This window comes from Prionailurus bengalensis, chromosome B4, assembly GCF_016509475.1.
Source record: "Prionailurus bengalensis isolate Pbe53 chromosome B4, Fcat_Pben_1.1_paternal_pri, whole genome shotgun sequence".
Classification (NCBI taxonomy): domain Eukaryota; kingdom Metazoa; phylum Chordata; class Mammalia; order Carnivora; family Felidae; genus Prionailurus; species Prionailurus bengalensis.
This window is the reverse complement of record NC_057358.1, coordinates 29,522,477-29,544,562: the sequence shown is the minus strand read 5'-3', so window position 1 is coordinate 29,544,562 and position 22,086 is coordinate 29,522,477. Positions and strand designations below refer to the sequence as shown.

Sequence of the window (22,086 nt, the reverse complement as noted above, 5' to 3'; positions counted from 1 at the left end):
ATCATAGTGAAACTGGCAAAATACAAGGATAAAGAGAAAATTCTGAAAGCAGCAAGGGGTAAACGTGCCCTAACATATAAAGGGAGACCTATAAGACTCGTGACTGATCTCTCTTTTGAAACTTGGCAGGCCAGAAAGGATTGGCACAAGATCTTTAATGTGCTGAACAGAAAAAATATGCAGCCGAGAATCCTTTATCCAGCAAGTCTGTCATTTAGAATAGAAGGAGAGATAAAGGTCTTCCCAAACAAACAAAAACTGAAGGAATTTGTCACCACTAAACCAGCCCTACAAGAGATCCTAAGGGGGATCCTGTGAGACAAAGTACCAGAGACATCACTATAAGCATAAAACATACAGACATCACAATGACTCTAAACCTGTATCTTTCTATAATAACACTGAATGTAAATGGATTAAATGCGCCAACCAAAAGACATAGGGTATCAGAATGGATAAAAAAACAAAACCCATCTATTTGCTGTCTACAAGAGACTCATTTTAGACCTGAGGACACCTTTAGATTGAGAGTGAGGGGATGGAGAACTATTTATCATGCTACTGGAAGCCAAAAGAAAGCTGGAGTAGCCATACTTATATCAGACAAACTAGACTTTAAATTAAAGGCTGTAACAGATGAAGAAGGACATTATATCATAATTACAGGGTCTATCCATCAGGAAGAGCTAACAATTATAAATGTCTATGCGCCGAATACCGGAGCCCCCAAATATATAAAACAATTACTCATAAACACAAGCAACCTTATTGATAAGAATGTGGTAATTGCAGGGGACTTTAACACCCCACTTACAGAAATGGATAGATCATCTAGACACACGGTCAATAAAGAAACAAGGGCCCTGAATGACACATTGGATCAGATGGACTTGACAGATATATTTAGAACTCTGCATCCCAAAGCAACAGAATATACTTTCTTCTCGAGTGCACATGGAACATTCTCCAAGATAGATCATATACTGGGTCACAAAACAGCCCTTCATAAGTTTACAAGAATTGAAATTATACCATGCTTACTTTCAGACCACAATGCTATGAAGCTTGAAATCAACCACAGGAAAAAGTCTGGAAAACCTCCAAAAGCATGGAGGTTAAAGAACACCCTACTAACGAATGAGTGGGTCAACCAGGCAATTAGAGAAGAAATTTAAAAATATATGGAAACAAACAAAAATGAAAATACAACAATCCAAACGCTTTGGGACGCAGCAAAGGCAGTCCTGAGAGGAAAATACATTGCAATCCAGGCCTATCTCAAGAAACAAGAAAAATCCCAAATACAAAATCTAACAGCACACCTAAAGGAAATAGAAGCAGAACAGCAAAGACACCCCAAACCCAGCAGAAGAAGAGAAATAATAAAGATCAGAGCAGAAATAAACAATATAGAAACTAAAAAAACTGTAGAGCAGATCAACGAAACCAAGAGTTGGTTTTTTGAAAAAATAAACAAAATTGACAAACCTCTAGCCAGGCTTCTCAAAAAGAAAAGGGAGATGACCCAAATAGATAAAATCATGAATGAACATGGAATTATTACAACCAATCCCTCAGAGATACAAACAATTATCAGGGAATACTATGAAAAATTATATGCCAACAAATTGGACAACCTGGAAGAAATGGACAAATTCCTAAACACCCACACGCTTCCAAAACTCAATCAGGAGGAAGAGAAAGCTTGAACAGACCCATAACCAGCGAAGAAATTGAATCAGTTATCAAAAATCTCCCAACAAATAAGAGTCCAGGACCAGATGGCTTCCCAGGGGAGTTCTACCAGACGTTTAAAGCAGAGATAATACCTATCCTTCTCAAGCTATTCCAAGAAATAGAAAGGGAAGGAAAACTTCCAGACTCATTCTATGAAGCCAGTATTACTTTGATTCCTAAACCAGACAGAGACCCAGTAAAAAAGAGAACTACAGGCCAATATCCCTGATGAATATGGATGCAAAAATTCTCAATAAGATACTAGCAAATCGAATTCAACAGCATATAAAAAGAATTATTCACCATGATCAAGTGGGATTCATTCCTGGGATGCAGGGCTGGTTCAACATTCACAAATCAATCAACGTGATACATCACATTAATAAAAGAAAAGAGAAGAACCATATGATCCTGTCAATCGATGCAGAAAAGGCCTTTGACAAAATCCAGCACCCTTTCTTAATAAAAACCCTTGAGAAAGTCGGGATAGAAGGAACATACTTAAACATCATAAAAGCCATTTATGAAAAGCCCACAGCTAACATCATCCTCAATGGGGAAAAACTGAGAGCTTTTTCCCTGAGATCAGGAACACGACAGGGATGCCCACTCTCACCGCTGCTGTTTAACATAGTGTTTGGAAGTTCTAGCATCAGCAATCAGACAACAAAAGGAAATCAAAGGCATCAAAATTGGCAAAGATGAAGTCAAGCTTTCGCTTTTTGCAGATGACATGATATTATACATGGAAAATCCGATAGACTCCACCAAAAGTCTGCTAGAACTGATACATGAATTCAGCAAAGTTGCAGGATACAAAATCAATGTACAGAAATCAGTTGCATTCTTATACACTAACAATGAAGCAACAGAAAGACAAATAAAGAAACTGATCCCATTCACAATTGCACCAAGAAGCATAAAATACCTAGGAATAAATCTAACCAAAGATGTAAAAGATCTGTATGCTGAAAACTATAGAAAGCTTATGAAGGTAATTGAAGAAGATACAAAGAAATGGAAAGACATTCCCTGCTCATGGATTGGAAGAATAAATATTGTCAAAATGTCAATACTACCCAAAGCTATCTACACATTCAATGCAATCCCAATCAAAATTGCACCAGCATTCTTCTCGAAACTAGAACAAGCAATCCTAAAATTCATATGGAACCACAAAAGGCCCCGAATAGCCAAAGTAATTTTGAAGAAGAAGACCAAAGCAGGAGGCATCACAATCCCAGACTTTAGCCTCTACTACAAAGCTGTCATCATCAAGACAGCATGGTATTGGCACCAAAACAGACACATAGACCAATGGAATAGAATAGAAACCCCAGAACTAGACCCACAAACGTATGGCCAACTCATCTTTGACAAAGCAGGAAAGAACATCCAATGGAAAAAAGACAGCCTCTTTAACAAATGGTGCTGGGAGAACTGGACAGCAACATGCAGAAGGTTGAAACTAGACCACTTTCTCACACCATTCACAAAAATAAACTCAAAATGGATAAAGGACCTGAATGTGAGACAGGAAACCATCAAAACCTTAGAGGAGAAAGCAGGAAAAGACCTCTCTGACCTCAGCCGTAGCAATCTCTTACTCGACACATCCCCAAAGGCAAGGGAATTAAAAGCAAAAGTGAATTACTGGGACCTTATGAAGATAAAAAGCTTCTGCACAGCAAAGGAAACAACCAACAAAACTAAAAGGCAACCAACGGAATGGGAAAAGATAGTTGCAAATGACATATCGGACAAAGGGCTAGTATCCAAAATCTATAAAGAGCTCACCAAACTCCACACCAGAAAAACAAATAACCCATGAATAGACACTTCTCTAAAGAAGACATCCTGGATGGCCAACAGGCACATGAAAAGATGCTCAACGTCGCTCCTTATCAGGGAAATACAAATCAAAACCACACTCAGGTATCACCTCACGCCAGTCAGAGTGGCCAAAATGAACAAATCAGGAGACTATACATGCTGCCGAGGATGTGGAGAAACGGGAACCCTCTTGCACTGTTGGTGGGAATGCAAACTGGTGCAGCCACTCTGGAAAACAGTGTGGAGGTTCCTCAGAAAATTAAAAATAGACCTACCCTATGACCCAGAAATAGCACTGCTAGGAATTTACCCAAGGGATACAGGAGTACTGATGCATAGGGGCACTTGTGCCCCAATGTTTAGAGCAGCACTCTCAACAATAGCCAAATTATGGAAAGAGCCTAAATGTCCATCAACTGATGAATGGATACAGAAATTGTGGTTTATATACACAATGGAGTACTACATGGCAATGAGAAAGAACAAAATATGGCCCTTTGTAGCAATGTGGATGGAACTGGAGAGTGTGATGCTAAGTGAAATAAGCCATACAGAGAAAGACAGATACCATATGGTTTCACTCTTATGTGGATCCTGAGAATCTTAACAGAAACTCATGGAGGAGGGGAAGGAAAAAAAAAAAGAGGTTAGAGTGGGAGAGAGCCAAAGCATAAGAGACTGTTAAAAACTGAGAACAAACTGAGGGTTGATGGGGGGTGGGAGGGAGGGGAGGGTGGGTGATGGGTATTGAGGAGGGCACCTTTTGGGATGAGCACTGGGTGTTGTATGGAAACCAATTGGACAATAAATTTCATATATTGAAAAAAAAAGCCACGTTTAATAATTTTTTAGTTACTTAGATCAACAAAAATAAAGTTCACAAATAATCTCACCATAAACAGAAAACTCACTGTTAACATTTGATATATCTTTTTTCATTGTTTCTAAATATAACTAATACATATATGTATTTTTAAAATTTTTATCTATACTGGATTCTACTATACATATACAATATGCTTTCTATTAAACAATGTTATAGATATGTTTCAATGACAATAAATAAACATCTAAATTAGAATAGCTAATGAAAGTACATTTAATAGTATATTTTTATTTAGCAATATTTTTTATGAGTGGACACAGTGGTAAATTTTTGGTCTCAAAATTTTTTATAGTATACTTACTTAAACAAAATCACTTTACACTCTTTTCTTCTTTATGATAAATTTTTATAAGTGCAATGATTCAATGAAAGGCCTATGTCATCCTCAAACTTTTGCTGTGTATTTTCTTACAGAAAAGTATTAATTCATAATAATAGAGTAACATAAAAGATTACTCATTTCAACATACATCCACAAATACTAGACATTTCTGTTCCTAAGATTTTTACCGAAATGGTAGATAAAAAAATTCTACCCACTATTATTTTAATTTTCATTTATTTGATAACTAGTGAGGTTGAATATATTCATATGCATTTACTACCCTTTTGTGTTTCTAAATTACCACCTGCCTAATTGTGTCCTTTGTCTATGTAGGGGAAGGGCTACTCATTATTTTCATATATTTGTAAAAGATATTCATATAAAACATTTTCTAAAGAATTGCATTTCTCTTTATATGTCATGATTTTTTACCATATAAAAGTTTTAAATTTATAGTAGCCAAATACACTAACATATTCCTTTGTTAGTAACATAATGCTCAGAAAACCTTGCTCTAGCCAAGACCATATAACTGCTACCCAGTATTTCTTCTAATATCTTCATACATCATTTATTAATTTTGATTCTTAAATCGATCTACAATTTATTTTGGTGTATCTCATGAATACATGAAAATTATTTTTTCATAGTGGTTTACTTTTTGTGACTATTTTATCTATGAAAAATTTTCTTTTTATTTATTTTAATATGAAATTTATTGTCAAATTGGTTTCCATAAACACCCAGTGCTCATCCCAACAGGTGCCCTCCTCGATGCCCATCACCAACCCTCCCCCACTTCCACCCCCCATCAACCCTCAGTTTTTTCCCAGTTTTTAAGAGTCTCTTATGCTTTGGCTCTCTCCCTAACATTTTTTTCCTTCCCCTCCCCCATGGTCTTCTGTTAAGTTTCTCAGGATCCACATAAGAGTGAAACCATATGGTATCTGTCTTTCTCTGTATGACTTATTTCACTTAGCATAACACTCTCCAGTTCCATCCACATTGCTACAAAGGCCAGATTTCATTCTTTCTCATTGCCATGTAGTACTCCATTGTGTATATAAACCACAATTTCTTTATCCATTCATCAGTTGATGGACATTTAGGCTCTTTCCATAATTTGGCTATTGTTGAAAGTGCTGCTAAAAACATTGGGGTATATGTGCCCCTATACATCAGCAGTCCTGTATCCCTTGGGTAAATTCCTAGCAGTGCTATTGGTGGGTCATAGGGTAGGTCTATTTTTAATTTTCTGAGGAACCTCCACACTGTTTTCCAGAGCGGCTGCACCAGTTTGCATTCCCACCAACAGTGCAAGAGGGTTCCCGTTTCTCCACATCCTCTCCAGCATGTATAGTCTCCTGATTTGTTCATTTTGGCCACTCTGACTGGTGGGAGGTGGTATCTCAGTGTGGTTTTGATTTGTATTTCCCTGATGAGGAGTGACGTTGAATACCTTTTCATGTGCCTGTTGGCCATCCGGATGTCTTCTTTAGAGAAGTGTCTATTCATGTTTTCTGCCCATTTCTTCACTGGATTATTTGTTTTTCAGGTGTGGAGTTTGGTGAGTTCTTTATAGATTTTGGATACTAGCCCTTTGTCTGATATGTCATTTGCAAGTATCTTTTCCCATTCTGTTGGTTGCCTATTAGTTTTGTTGGTTGTTTCCTTTGCTGTGCAGAAGCTTTTTATCTTCATAAGGTCCCAATAGTTCATTTTTGCTTTTAATTCCCTTGCCTTTGGGGATGTGTCAAGTAAGGAATTGCTGCAGCTGAGGTCAGAGAGGTTTTCTTTCCTGCTTTCTCCTCTAGGGTATTGATGGTTTCCTGTCTCACACTCAGGTCCTTTATCCATTTTGAGTTTGTTTTTGTGAATGGTGTAAGAAAGTTGTCTAATTTCATTCTTCTGCATGTTGCTGTCCAGTTCTCCCAGCAACATTTGTTAAAGACTGTCTTTTTTCCATTGGATATTCTTTCCTGCTTTGACAAAGATTAATTGGCCATAATTGTGTGGGTCCAATTCTGGAGTCTCTATTCTATTCCATTGGTCTATATGTCTGTTTTTGTGCCTATACCATGCTGTCTAGATGCTTACAGCTTTGTAGTAGAGGCTAAAGTCTGGGATTGTGATGTTTCCCACTTTGGTCTTCTTCAATATTACGTTGGCTATTCGGGGTCTTTTGTGGTTCCATACAAATTTTAGGATTGCTTGTTCTAGCTTCAAGAAGAATGCTGGTGCAATTTTGATTGGGATTGCATTGAATGTGTAGATTGCTTTGGGTAGTATTGATATTTTAACAATATTTATTCTTCCAATCCATGAGCACGGAATGTTTTTCCATTTCTTTGTATCTTCTTCAATTTCCTTCATAAGTTTTCTATAGTTTTCAGCATGCAGAGCTTTTACATCTTTGGTTAGGTGTATTCCTAGGTATTTTATGATTCTTGGTGCAATTATGAATGGGATTGGTTTATTTGTCTTTCTGTTGCTTCATTGTTAGTGTATAAGAATGCAACTGATTTCTGTACATTGATTTTGTATCCTGCAACTTTGCTGAATTCATGTATCAGTTCTACAAGACTGTCAGGTTTTCTATGTATAATATCATGTCATCTGCAAAAAGTGAAAGCTTAACTTCATATTTGGCAATTTTGATGCCTTTGATTTCCTTTAGTTGTCTGATTGCTGATGCTAGGACTTCCAACACTATATTAAACAACAGTGGTGAGAGTGGATATCCCTGTAGTGTTCCTGATCTCAGGGGGAAAGCTCTCAGTTTTTCCCCATTGAGGATGATATTAGCTGTGGGATTTTCATAAATAGCTTTTATGATGTTTAACTATGTTCCTTCTATCCCGACTTTCTCAAGGGTTTTTTATTAACAAAGAATCCTGAATTTTGTCAAATGCTTTTTCTGCATCGATTGACAGGATCATATGGGTTTTTTTTTTTTCTTTTTTTTCTTTTCTCTTTTCTTTTCTTCTTTTCTTTTCTTTTCTTTTGTTTTCTTTTCTTTTCTATGTGATGTATCACTTTGATTGATTTGCAAATGTTGAACCAGCCCTGCAGCTCAGGAATAAATCCTACTTGATCATGGTGAATAATTCTTTTTATATGCTGTTGAATACGATTTGCTAGTATCTTGTTGAGAATTTTTGCGTCCATATTCATCAGAGATATTGGCCTGTAGTTCTCTTTTTTTGCCAGGTCTTTGTCTGGTTTAGGAATCAAAGTAATACTGGCTTCATAGAATGAGTCTGGAAGTTTTCCTTCCCTTTCTATTTCTTGGAATAGCTTGAGAAGGATAGGTATTATCTCTGCTTTAAATGTGTGGTACAACTCCCCTGGGAAGCCATCTGGTCCTGGACTCCTATTTTTGCGGGAGATTTTTGATGACTGATTCAATTTCTTCGCTGGTTATGGGTCTGTTCAAGTTTTCTATTTCTTCCTGTTTGAGTTTTGGAAGTGTATGGGTGCATAGGAATTTCTCCATTTCTTCCAGGTTGTCCAGTTTGTTGGCATATAATTTTTCATAGTATTCCCTGATAATTGCTTGTATTTCTGATGGATTGGTTGTAATAATTCCATGTTAATTTGTGATTTTATCTATTTGGGTCCATTTTCTTTTTGAGAAGTCTGGCTAGACTTCAACTTTGTTTATTTTTTCAAAAAACCAACTCTTGGTTTCATTGATCTGCTCTACTGTTTTTTTAGATTCTATATTATTTATTTCTGCCCTGATCTTTATTATTTCTCTTCTTCTTCTGGGTTTGGGGTGTCTTTGCTGTTATGCTTCTAGTTCCTTTAGGTGTTCTGTTAGATTTTGTATTTGGGATTTTTCTTGTTTCTTGAGATAGGCCTGGATTGCAATGTATTTTCCTCTCAGGACTGCCTTTGCTGCATCCCAAAGCATTTGGATTGTTGTATTTTCATTTTCATTTGTTTCCATATATTTTTTAATTTCTTCTCTAATTGCCTGGTTGTCCCATTCATTCTTTAGTAGGGTGTTCTCTAACCTCCATGCTTTTGGAGGTTTTCCAGAGTTTTTCCTGTGGTTGATTTCAAGCTTCATAGCATTGTGGTCTGAAAGTAAGCATGGTATAATTTCAATTCTTGTAAACTTATGAAGGGCTGTTTTGTGACTCAGTATATGATCTATCTTGGAGAATGTTCCATGTGCACTCGAGAAGAAAGTATATTCTGTTGCTTTGGGATGCAGAGTCTAAATATATTCTGTCAAGTCCATCTGATCCAGTGTATCATTCAGGACCCATGTTTCTTTATTGATCCTGTGTCCAGATGATCTATCCATTGTTGTAAGTGTGGTATTAAAGTCCCCTGCAATACCACATTCTTATCAATAAGGTTGCGTATGTTTGTGATTGTTTTATATATTTGGGTGCTCCCATATTTGGTGCATAGACATTGATAATTGTTAGCTCTTCCTAATGGATAGTCCCTGTAATTATTATATAATACCTTTTTCATCTCTAGTTACAACCTTTAATTTAAAGTCTAGTTTGTCTGATATAAGTATGGCTACTCCAGCTTTCTTTTGACTTCCAGTAGCATGATAGATAGTTCTCCATCCCCTCACTTTCAATCTGAAGGTGTCCTCAGGTCTGAAATGAGTCTCTTGTAGATAGCAAATTGATGAGTCTTGTTTTTTATCCATTCTGATACCCTATGTCTTTTGATTGGAGCATTTAGTCCATTTACATTCAGTGGTATTATTGAACGATATGGGTTTAGGGTTTTTGTGTAATCTGTAGGTTTCATGCTTGTACTGATGTCTCTGGTACTTTGTGGTTCTTGCAACATTCCACTCAGAGTCCGCCTTAGGATCTCTCATAGGGCTGGTTTAGTGGTGATGAATTCCTTCAGTTTTTGTTTGTTTGAAGACCTTTATCTCTCCTTCTATTCTGAATGACAGACTTGCTGGATAAAGGATTCTCAGCTGCATATTTTTTCTGTTCATCACATTGAAGATAATCTGCCATTCCTTTCTGACCTGTCAAGTTTCAGTAGATCAGTCTGCCACTACTCTTATGTGTCTACCTTTGTAAGTTAGAGCCTGTTTATCCCTAGCTTGTTTCAGAATTTTCTCTTTATTCTTGTATTTTGCCATTTTCACTATGATATGTCATGCAGAAGATCGATTCAAGTTATGTCTGAAGAGAGTTCTCTGTGACTCTTGGATTTCAATGCCTTTTTCCTTTCCCAGATCAAGGAAGTTCTCAGCTATGATTTATTCAAGTACACCTTCAGCCCCTTTCTCTCTCTCTTTTTCATGTGCAATTCCTATGACACGGATATTTTCCTGTTTGATTGCATCACTTAGTTCTCTAATTCTCCCCTCATACTCTTGGATTTCTTTCTTTCTCAGCTTCCTCTTTTTCCATAATTTTATCTTCTAATTCACCTATTCTCTCCTCTGCCTCTTCAATCCATGCTATGGCCACCTCCATTTTATTTTGCACCTCATTTATAGCATTTTTTAGCTCCTCATGACTATTTCTTAGTCCCTTGATCTCTGTAACAATAGATTCTCTGCTGACCTCTATGCTTTTTTCAAACCCAGCGATGAATTTTATGAATATTGTTCTAAATTCTTGTTCCATTATATTGCTTAAATTGTTTTTGATCAATTCGTTAGCTGTCACTACTTCTTGGAGTTTCTTTTGAGGAGAGTTCTTCCATTTCATCATTTTGTGTAGTCCCTGGGGTGGCTCCAAACTGCAGGGCACTTCCCCTGTGCTGTCCGGAATAACTCGTGTTGGTGGGCAGGGCTGCAGTCAGACCCGATGTCTGCCCCTAGCCCACTGCTGGGGCCAGTCAGACTGGTGTGTACCTTATCTTCCTTTCTCCCAGGAACAGGACTCACTGTGGAGTGGTGTAGCCCCTGTCTGGGCTACTTGTACACTGCCAGGCTTGTGGTGCTGCTTTGATGGGATCTGGTGTATTAACCAAGGTGGATCTATAAGGTGCACAGGGGCGGGAAGGGCAGGCTTAGCTCGCTTTGTGGTCTGTGGTCCCCTGTGGGAGGGGCCCTGCAGCACCGGGAGGGAGGCAGAATGTTGGAGGAATGGATCCCCAGAAGCACAGTGTTGGGCATTGCATGGTGCCAGCAAGTTTGGTGATGGGAACTGGTTCCCTTTGGAAATTCAGCTGGGGAATGGGAGAGGGAAATGGCACTTTCCAGCACCTTTGCTTCCCCGCCAAGCTGAGCTCTGTCTTCTGGGATACCTACCTGGTGTCCTCTTGCCATCCCCGCTCTCTGAGAGCAGAGCTGTTGACTTTTAATATTCCAGATGTTAAGTCCTGCTGGCTGTCAGAACTCACAGAGTCAGGCCCTCTGCCTTTGCAAGCCAGACTTTGGGGGCTCTGCCTTTCCAGGTGGGCTGCCCCTCCACCACCCCGGCTCTCTCCCACCAGTCTGTGTAGCACACACCGCCTCTCCACCCTTCCTTCCCTCTTCCATGTCCCTCTTGTCTATGCTTGGCTCTGGAGAGTCCGTTCTGCTAGTCTTCTGGCAGTTTTCTGGGTTATTTAGGCAGATGTGGGTGGAATCTAAGCAATGAGCAGGACGAGGTGAGACCAGCGTCTTCCTACACCACCATCTTCCCCTCTGAGTCTCAAGTCAGAGCTATAAAAAAAAATTTTCAAGGGCACCTGGTGGCTCAGTCAGTTGAGTCTGTGACTTGACTTAAACTCGGGTCATGATCCTGGAGTCATGGGATCCAGCCCTGCATTGAACTGACTCCCTACTAAGCATGTAGCCTGCTTGGGATTCTGTCTCTCTCTCTCTCTTTCTCTCTCTCTCCCTCTGCCCCTCTGCCTCTCTCTCTAACTTAGAAAAACTTTAAATAACTAAAACTATAAAATAATAAATTATTACATTCATTTGAATCTGTTTCTGGATTTTTCATTCAGTACCAAATCCAGTACCACATTGACTTAGTTATTATAGTGTTACATTACATATTGATTTTTGAATAACTAAATTCTTATTATTCTTTTGCATAATCACCAGTTTCATTTCTCAATATATCCTATAATAATTCTGTTAAGCTCAAAAATAATTCCACTTATACCTAGAAATAAATTGCTTTAAATATATATATCACTTTGGAAAAAATGGAACATTGAAATATTTATAATATTGAACCTTCGAAACCAAATATAAATTTCTATTTCTTCACTGTTCATCTATATCTCTCAGTAAAGTATATTTTTCTTCATATAAAACTCTGTATTTTTTGTTAAATATGCTACTGTAATATTATAAATAGAATTATCTCCATTATAGTTTCTAAATGGTTATTTTGGATAAAAATAAAAATCTATTTTTTTCTTTTGCTTTCTTTAGATTTTAATTCCAGTGTAGTTAATGTACAGTATTATAATAGTTTCAGGCATATAAAATGGTGATTCAGCAGTTCCACATATAACTCAGTGCTCATCCAGATTAGTGTACTCTTGATCCCCTCCAACTATTTCACCCATCCTTCTACCTACCTCCTTCTGGTAACCATCCGTTTGTTCTCTATACTTAAGAGCCTGTTTTTTGGTTTGTCTCCCTCTTTTTTTTTCTTTGTTTTGTCTCTTAAATTCCACGTATAAGTGAAATCATATGGTAACTGTCTTTCTCTTATTTTACTTAGCATCATACTCTAGCTCTATCCATGCTGTTGCAAATGACAAGATTTCATTCTTTTTTATGGTTGAGTAATATTGCATTATATATATACACGTATGTGTGTTATATTTAACATCTTTATCCATTAATCTATCAATAGACATTTGAGGTGCTTTCATAGTTTGGCTATTGTAAATAATGCTGCAGTAAACATAGAGGTGCATATATCCCTTTGAATTGTGTTTCTTTTAATTTAGTGTTTTGTATTCTTTGGGTAAAATATCCAGTGTACTAGATCATAAAGTAGTTCTATTTTTAATATTTTGAGGAACCACCATACTGTCTTCCACCGTGGCTGCACCAGTTTGTATTCCCAGCTACAGTATCCCAGGGTTCCTTTTTCTACACATCTTCACTGACACTTGATGTGTCTTGAGGATTTGATTTTAACCAATCTGACAGGGATGAGGTAATGTCTCACTGTGGTTTTGATTTGCACTTCCCTGATGATGAGTGATGTTGAGTATGTTTTCATGCATCTGTTAGCAATCTAGAAGTCTTCTTTTGAGAAATGTCTGTTCATATATTCTGCCCATTTTTTAATTGGATAATGTGTTGAGTGCTGAGTTGTGTCAGTTCTTTAGATATCTTTGATACTAACCCTTTATCAGATATGTCATTTGCAAATATCTTCTCCCATTCATAGGCAGCCTCTTAGTTTTGTTGGCTGTTTCTTCAATGTGTAAAAGCTTTTTATTCTAATGTAGTCCCGATAGACTATTTTTGCTTTTGTTTCCCTTGCCACAGGAGACCTACCTAGAAACATGTTGCCATGGCAGATGTCAGAGAAATTATTGCCTTTGCACTCTCTTCTAGGATTTTTATGATGTCAGGTCTCACATTTAAATCTTTAATCCATTTTGAATTTACTTTTGTGTATGCTATGAGAAAATGGTTCAGTTTCATTTTTTTGCACGTAGCTGCCCAGTTTTCTCAGCACTATTTGTTGAAGAAACTTTTCCCCATTGCATATTCTTTCCTCCTTTTTCAAAGTTTAATTGACAATATAATTGTGGGTTTACTTCTGGGTTTTGTATTCTGTGCCATTGATCTAGGTGTCTATTTTTGTGCCAATACCATACTGGTTTGATTACTACAACTCTAAAATATAACTTGAAGTCGGGAACTGTGATACCTCCAGTTTTGTTTTTCTCTTCAAGATTTCTTTGGCTATTCAGGGTCTATTATGGTTCCCTACAAATATGTTTGCTGTACCTGTGAAAATGCTATCGGTATTTTGATAGAGATTGCATTAAATCTGTAGATTTCTTTGGGTAGTACAGAAATTTTAAAAATATTTGTTCTTCCAATATATGACCACAGAATATCTTTCCATGTCTTTGTGTCATCATCAATTTCTTTCATCAGTGTTTTATACTTTTCACTGTACAAGTGTTTCCCTTCTTCGGTTAGGTTTATTCCTAGGTATTTTATTATTTTTGGCACAATTCTAAATGAGATTATTTTCTTAATAGTTTTTTCTGCTGCTTCATTATTGGTATATAGAAATGCAACAGATTTTTGTGCATCAATTTTGTATACTGTGACTTTATTTAATTCATTTATCAGTTCTAGCATGGTTTTTTTTTTTTTGGTGGAATCTTTCAGGTTTTCAATATCGTGTCATCTGCAAACAGTGAAAGTTTTACTTTTTCCTTGAAATTTTGGATGCCTTTTATTTCTTTTTGTCCTCTGATTGCTGTGGCTAGGACTTCCACTACTATGTTGAACAAAAGTGGTGAGAGTGGACATCCTTGTCTTGTCCTGACCATAGAGCAAAAGCTCTCAGTTTTTCCCTATTTAGGATATAAAGTGTGGGTTTTTCATATAAAACTTGTTTCCTTGTTGACTTTCTGTTTATATTATCTATTCATTGATGTAAGTAGGGTGTTAAAGTTCCCTACTATTATTGTATTACTATCAACTAGTTCCTTTATGTTTGTTATTAATTATTTTATGTATTTAGGTACTCCCATGTCAGGTGCATAAATACTTAAAATTGTTGTATCTTCTTGTTGGATTTCCCTCTTTATTATTATATAGTGTCTTTCTTTGTCTCTTAATACAGTCTTTGTTTTAAGGTCTATTTTGTCTGATATAAGTATTGCTCCTCTGGCTTTTTTTTTTTTAACATACATTTGCATGATAAATATTTCTCCATCCACTTATTTTCAAATTGCAGGTGTCTTTAGGTCTAAATGGGTCTCTGGTAGGCAGCATATAGATGCATCTTGTTTTTATACCCATTCTAACACCCTATATCTTTGATTGGAGTGCTTAAATCCATTTACATTCAAATTAGTCCATTTACATTCAAAGTAATTATTGATGGCTATGTATTTATGCAATTTTATTACTTATTTTGTAGTTGTTTCTGAAGACTTTTCTCTGATTCTTTCTTGTCTTTCTTTCATGGTTTCCTGATTTTCTTAAGTGATATATTTGGATTTCTTTTCTTTATTCTTTGCATGTTTATTAGTGTTTTTTGGTATGTGGTAACCTTTAGGTTTGTATATAACCTCTCCTGCAAATAGCAGTCTATATTAAGTTGATGGTTGTTTAATTTTGAACCCATTCTTTTCTCCTTTCCTCCCCACATTTCAGGTATATGTGTTATATTTTAGATTATTTTTCTGTGAATTACTTGACTGATTTCTTATAGAAATATTCATTTTTACTCTTTTTATGTTTTCTGTCTTTATACTATCACTTGTGGTCCCTCCTCTCCACTCAACAACTCCCCTTTAATACTTCTTGCAGAGCTGGTTTAGTGGTCACACACTCCTTTCATTTTTACTTGTCTGGAAAACTCTATTTCTCCTTCTATTCTGAATTATAGCCTTGCTAGATAGAGTATTCTTGGCTGCATATTTTACCCTTCATCACTTTGAATATATCATGCCACTCCCTTCTGGTCTGACAAGTTTCTGTTGAAAAATCTATTAGCCTAGTTGGTTTTCCTTTGTTCGTTAATGATTTCTTTTTTCTCACTGCTTTTAAGATATTTTTCTTTATCACTATATTTTGCAAATTTAATTACAATATGTCTTGGGGTAAGCCTGATTTTGTTGATTCTGATGGGAGTTCCCTATGCCTCCTGGATCTGGATGTCTGTTTCCTTCACTAGATTAGGGAAGATTTAGCAATGCCCCCCTTCCTCTCTCTTCTTCTGGGACTCCTATAATATGAATATTATTACCTTTGATGGAGTCAGTAAGTTCCCTAAGTCTATTATCACTTTATATAATTCTTTCACTCTTTTGTTCAGCTTCATAGCTTTCTATTATTTTGTCTTCTAGGTCATTAATTCATTCTTCTGCTTCTTTCAGCCTGCTGTTCATTGCATCAAGTATCTTTCTAATCTCATTTATTGTACTTTTCACCTCTGATTGATACTTCAACTGTCTTATTTCTGTGGTAAGGATCTCACTGATTGATGTCTTCCATTCTTTCTCAAGCCCAGTAAGTATCCTTATCATTGTTGCTTTAAATTCTCCATCAGGCATCTTACTTATATCTGTTTCACTTAGATCTCTAACCATGAACTTATCTTTTGTTTGGGATAAATTCCTCCATCTTTGCATTTGGTCTAAGTCTCTACCTTCTTCTGTGTGCTAGAAAAGCCACTTATGTCTCCAGCTCCTGAAAGTATTGGCCTTATGAAGAAGAGGTCATGTAGTGTCCAGGGCCTTGTGCTTCAGAGAGGGTCTCTGGTGTGTGCTGCACGCACTCTGCTGTTCTGCTCTGGCTGCTCTATCCTTCAGGCAAGTCATCTACAGAGGCTCTCCTTGCTTGCTACAGGCAGTGTTTGATCCTTGACCTGAATGTGGTGAGTTTTAATTAATTGTGCTCTGGTTTCCTTGTGAAATGAGAACTGTCTCCACCTCACTGGAACTGAGAAATCTCTTTGGTTGAGAGACGTGATGTGGGCAGGAATTTGTGCTGGTCTTCTGGGAGAGGGGCCAACTGTAATGGGACTGAGGTAAGCGTGACTGGGAAGGGCAGTTGCACTGGAATACAGGGGAATGGGGCTTAAGGTAAGCAAATTTAGATTTCTAGTGTCCACACTGCACTACTTCCCACAGGTAGCTCTGTGTTTATGCTAAGGGGTAGGTCAGAGAAATGATGGCCAGCTCCTTTGTCCCACAGAGAGGTGTCTCTATGAATGCTTCCTCTCATTATTGCTCTAAAAAGAGCAATAATCTCCCCACTGTGTACCCCAGGTGCTCTTTAGATCACTGATTCCACACTGTATGTCTCCGATTTGTTTGTCTGCCTTCTCTCCAGGAACAGTACAGTGCCCTCTGGGCTCTATCCCAGCTAAGCCTGCTAACTTTTAAAACTCCAGGCTTTAAGCTCTGTTCATTTAAGAATTCATTAAATTCAGCCCCTCTTGTTTTCCAAGCCACTGGGCCTTGGGGAGACATTATTCTGTGCATTTCCTTGCATATCCTTCTCTCCCTCACCCTTCTTCATGACCACAGCTACTTCCCTTCTACTACAGTCAGGATCTGTTTCTCCCCTAAACCACATCTTTGCACTTTCTATTATCTTTGATGTAGCTTCTATCTTTAGTTGTGGAGTTTGTTCTGTCAGTCTTCAGATCAATTTCTGGGGCATTTAAGATGATTCCATAGTTATCTGGCTACATTTTTGAGACAAAGTGAGTCTAGGGTCCTCCTATTCTGCCACGATCTCCCTGTCTCCTCTCTTGCTGCTTTAAAACAAATTTTCTGTATCACTACTTTTTGCCATTTTGATTACCATGTGTTCAATCCAGATCCAGGAGAATCTAGATATCTATTTCCTTCCTCAGATTAGGGAAGTTTTCAGCTATTATTTTTTCAAGTAAATTTTCTGCCCCCTTTTGTCTCTCCTTCTTCTTGGATCCCATACTGAAAATATTATGCTTGATGAAGTCAATGAATTCCTTAACTCTATTCTCATTTTGCATAATTTCTTTTTCTCTTAACTTGCTCAGCTTGATTGCTTTCCATTACTCCATGACTCTTCCAGGTCATTAATTTGTTCCTCTGCTTCCTCTAGTCTGCTATTTTGTCCATCATGAGTTTTTTTTTCTTTTTTTCTTTTTTTGTAATGTTTATTTATTTTTGAGAGAGAGAGAGAAAGAAGGAGGGAGGGAGCAAGGGAAGGACAGAGAGAAGGGGAGACACAGAATCCAAAGCAGACTCCAGGCTCTGAGCTATCAGCACAGAGCCCAACATGAGGCTCAAATCCACAAACCGTGAGATCATGACCTGGGCCAAAGTCAGCCACTTAACTGAGTGAGCCACTCAGGCACCCCGCCATGTGTATTTTTAATTTCAATTAGTATGTTCTTGGGTCTCTGCTTGGTTCTTTTTTATCTCTTTCTTAAGAGTCTCACTCATGTCTTCTACTGTTTTCTCAAGTCGAATGAGTATCATTATAATCATTACTTTAAGTTCTCTATCAGGCATAACACTTACATCTGTATCACTTAGGTCTCCTGCTATGATTTTTGTCCTATTCTTTCATTTGGGATATATTTCTCTGTCTCCTCATTTCACCTAACTCTGTGTGTCTGCTTCTGTATTTTAGGAAAGTCAGCTACATCTCCTGCTCTGAAAAGTGGCCTTATGAAGAAGAGGTCCTGTAGTGCCCCAATGTAGCGTCCCCTGTCCCAAGAAACTGGTGCTCAGGGGGTATCTACTATGTGTGTTGTATATATCCTCCTGTTGTGTCCTAGCCACTTTTTCCTTCACTCCAGTTATCTGCAGAGGTTCTCTTTGCCTGCTGTTGGCAGTGTTTGGTCCCTGGCCATGGAGGAGCACATTTTACAAGATGCACAGCAGTCTGCTTGTGAAATAAGACCTGCCAGCATTGCCAGGACCAGTGCTGTATGGGTGGGGTGCACAATTTTAACAAGGTTACACCTTGGGCTTCCACAGACCTGCCACCACTGCCAGGACCAATGCCCCACAAAATGAGCAGACCAAGAGACAAGGTGTTGGTGACGGTTGCATGGGTCTTCTGGGGAAAGGGACACACAGCACCAGGACCGAGGTAAATGTGATGACGAAGGTTGAGTCTGGTGAAGGGTGAGGGGTTGAGGCTTGGTGTAAGCAAGTTAGATAGTGAATGTTGGCACCATACTGGTTCCAGCAGGTGGCTCTGTGTTTATGCTGGAGGGTAAATAACTCTCCTTCCCATTTACTCCAGGCATTTTTCAAACTGTGCTTCTTTCTACAGGTTATTTGTTGTGCTGTCTCTTTAAGGGCAGGACTCAGCTTCCTAATGCCCTCTGGGTTCTCCCAGAGCCAGCCCGCTAATTTTCAAATTTCTAGGCCATAAGTCCTGCTACTTGTAAGAACTCATGAAATTTGGAGCCTCTTGTTTTCAAAACCAAATGTTATAGAAATTCATCTTTCCCATGTGGGCTCCCCAGTGTGACAATCTGTTTCTCTTCCTTCTCTTCATCCACTGTATCCCTTCCTTCTGGGGACATGTCCTCACTCTTACCCTCTTCGATGTGGCCTCTGTTCTACCTTTACTCATGGAGTTTGTTCTGCCAGGCTTCACATTGTTTTCTGGATTATTTATGCTGACATAAGTGTTATCTAGCTGAATCTAGAGTGAAGTATGCTTACAGTCTTCCTATTCCACCATTTTCCCAGCCTTCTTCTATTGTTTTTTTATATCTATTTTGTCCTCAGCCAGCTTTTTGAATTATATCATTAATAAATTTGTGTATTATCTTGCATTTTTCCAAAGGAAAATTAATATACAAATAATTATACTTTTGTCTATCCACTTATGAAAATGTTTGTAGCTTTTTCCTTTCTTTGATCATTTAACACAAATTTCAAAGAGTGGTAAAAAACCAGCATCCTAGTTTAATTGAGTTTAGTTGGAATGCCTGCAGGATTTCACATATAACAGTGTCTCAGCTTGAAATAGACTTATTTGATTAAGCAAGTTTACTTTTCTTTCTATCTAGTTTACCATTTTTAATAAGAATGAGTATTAAATTTTATTAATATATCCTAGTACATAAAATGAATATACTTTAAATCTGGCAAAAAAGTACAACACATAAACCTATTCATTTTCAAGGTCAAGGTCAAAATCATTCATTTAGAAGTGGTTTACAGATATTTCCTTCATTTGTTAACAATTTTAAAAGAAACTATATCATTTACCTGTAAAGCCTGTTTCAATTGTTCCTGAAGGACTTTGTTCTCAACTTCCAGAGCAAATGCTACTTTCTGTGATATAATATAAAGGAAAAATATATTCATTTTAGTATCTCTGTTTCTATAAATTAATTGTTACAATTATCATCTGTCTATAATCCACAGATAGCCAAGATGATGATTTGAGCATACACATTTATTCACATATTTCTGTGGCATAATGGTGGATAATTTCTGCAGCTGTAGCTTCCTATTGATTTTGTATAGGAAAAATGACCTTGAATCTGGTAAATTATAACTACAATAAGCTAAATATTTCATATCTCTGCTTCTCTAGACCTGATATATTTAAATATAAACATTTCAGATTTTATGAAAAAAAGCAACTCTACTCTTAACAAAAAATAAACACAGTTCTGAGTTTGTGTGAATTAATGGACTCTGTTACACATGAAATGTATCAAGAATTCTCCATGAGATGGGAGACAGTTTGAGGAACCATATCTAAGATGCCCTGTTCTGCTTCTGGTACAGCAGAGAAAGTTGCTAGTGAACAGACCCTGCCACACATAAAAACTACAAACTCAAAACAAAAACAAATATCAACACTGAATAGAAACCAAAAATAAGTAGATTCTTGAGAGAAGGTAATACTTGGAAGAAGAAAAGAGTCCTAGGTAAAATTCTTATTTCCTGGCTTGTAATCTGAAGTCAAGCGCTACATGAGCCAGACAGGGCACCTAATAGCTGATAGAAAACAAGTTTTTAGACCTTATAAACCAGAGGAAGGAAATCACTGCAAAACGTAGGGCAAGTCATACAAAGAAGAGAGCTTGATTGAGATAAGGAGCCCCAAACTCTGTATAAACCCTGCCCAAATCTCACTCAAGCCCAAACCACATATGCATAGGGAAGACTCTAAGCAGCCTATCAAAAGTTAAAAGAACTGAATGCAATTTGAGCTCCTCCTAAACACATAATTTTCATTTTGCATCCAAAAACATTATTTATATATTAAAACAAAACAAAAGTAGGACTAACCGTACTAGAAGAATATAGTAGAATCCAGAGCTTAAAGATGATATTCCCAATATTCAATAATTTATAATTACTTGACATTTGAAGAAACAGCAAAATGAGACTTACTCAAAAGATAAAAATAATCTACAGAGCGTGATCCCAAGACAGATTCTACTTTAAAGTTAGTGTAGAAGAATTTTAAATCAACTATTATTGCAAAACCCAAAGTAAGAGAAAATATGTTCATAATGAATGAAATAATAAAAATCTTGGTAGATTAATACAAACTATAAAAATACCCAATGTAAATTATAGTAGAGAAAAATACAGCACCTGAATTTTTAAAAAATGTAATTGATGAGCCTAGGTAGGAGCAAATAGGAGAAGACAGTGGGAAAAGTCAGGCCATTTGAAGATACATCAGTAGAAAATACCTATCTAAAGACAAAGAGAACAAAGATTTTTAAAATGAAGAAGGACTGAGGAACATAAGGGATACTATCAAAAATCTAACATGTAATTTTATTCCCATAAGGAAAAGAGAGAAAGTGATAGAAAAAGTAATGAAATAATACCTGAAATTTTCCCAAATTTTCATCAGAGTGAAATGCTGAAAACCAAGTAAAATGAGAAAAATCTTAAAAGTAGACAAAGACAATGCCAAATTACACACAGAGAAATGATTATTTGAATGACTGTCTCTCATCAGAAAAATATGATCTCCAAATGAAAACAGAAAACCATCTTTAAAATAGAGAACAAATGTTTCTCTTCTGAAAAAATTATTTTTAGAAACTAAAAAATGTTTTAAATCTACATTTTTATTCTCATTGAAATCTGAGAGGACACAGTATCTATAAAAATAGAAAGAGGTAATAATGAAGACAAAAACAACTCTTCTAGCTACTGCTCAAGAGCTCTCCACATATGATTTATGTGTTGAAAAAACCCATATTCATAAACAGGCATAGAAATATAATAAGCCATCTAATGGGATTAAGCAACTTCAGAGAGGGAGACCAAGCTGAACAATCCAAGGAGGCATCTCCATTAAGGCAACTCTAAAGGGACAGAAGGAAATAACTACAAAAAAAAATTAGAACTCAGAGAGCTCTGATGGATGCAATTATTTTTTTAAACATGTTTTTAACTTAAAATGTCAAGAGGAAAGACTCTGTTGGGCTTCCTGGGAAGATGACAGAGTAGGAGGACCCTAAACTCACCTCATCCCACATATACAACTAGATAACACGCCAATGCAAATAACCCAAAGACCCAAAGACTAGAAGCAAAAATCCACAACTAAATGTAGACAAAAGGCTAGTACAACAAAGAGGGTAGAAAGGGCAGAGATGCTGTAAGGACCTAAATGGACAGCAGACCACCCATGGGAGGGAAGGATCTGTGG

General features: G+C 37.1%; 1 protein-coding gene across 6 annotated transcripts in view; it reads right to left on the bottom strand.

The window, feature by feature from the left end:
- The window catches only part of LOC122474026 (coiled-coil domain-containing protein 7-like), a 148,765-nt gene that overhangs the window by 7,737 nt on the left and 118,942 nt on the right, over positions 1-22,086 (bottom strand). For 5 of the 6 annotated variants that reach the window (XM_043564974.1, XM_043564972.1, XM_043564970.1 and 2 more), the window contains one exon: positions 19,665-19,730. The exons of the other annotated variant lie outside the window; for it this stretch is intronic. In XM_043564974.1, coding sequence (XP_043420909.1) covers positions 19,665-19,730 — 66 coding nt within the window. The remainder of the gene's footprint in view (positions 1-19,664; positions 19,731-22,086) is intronic. 6 annotated transcript variants of the gene reach the window in all.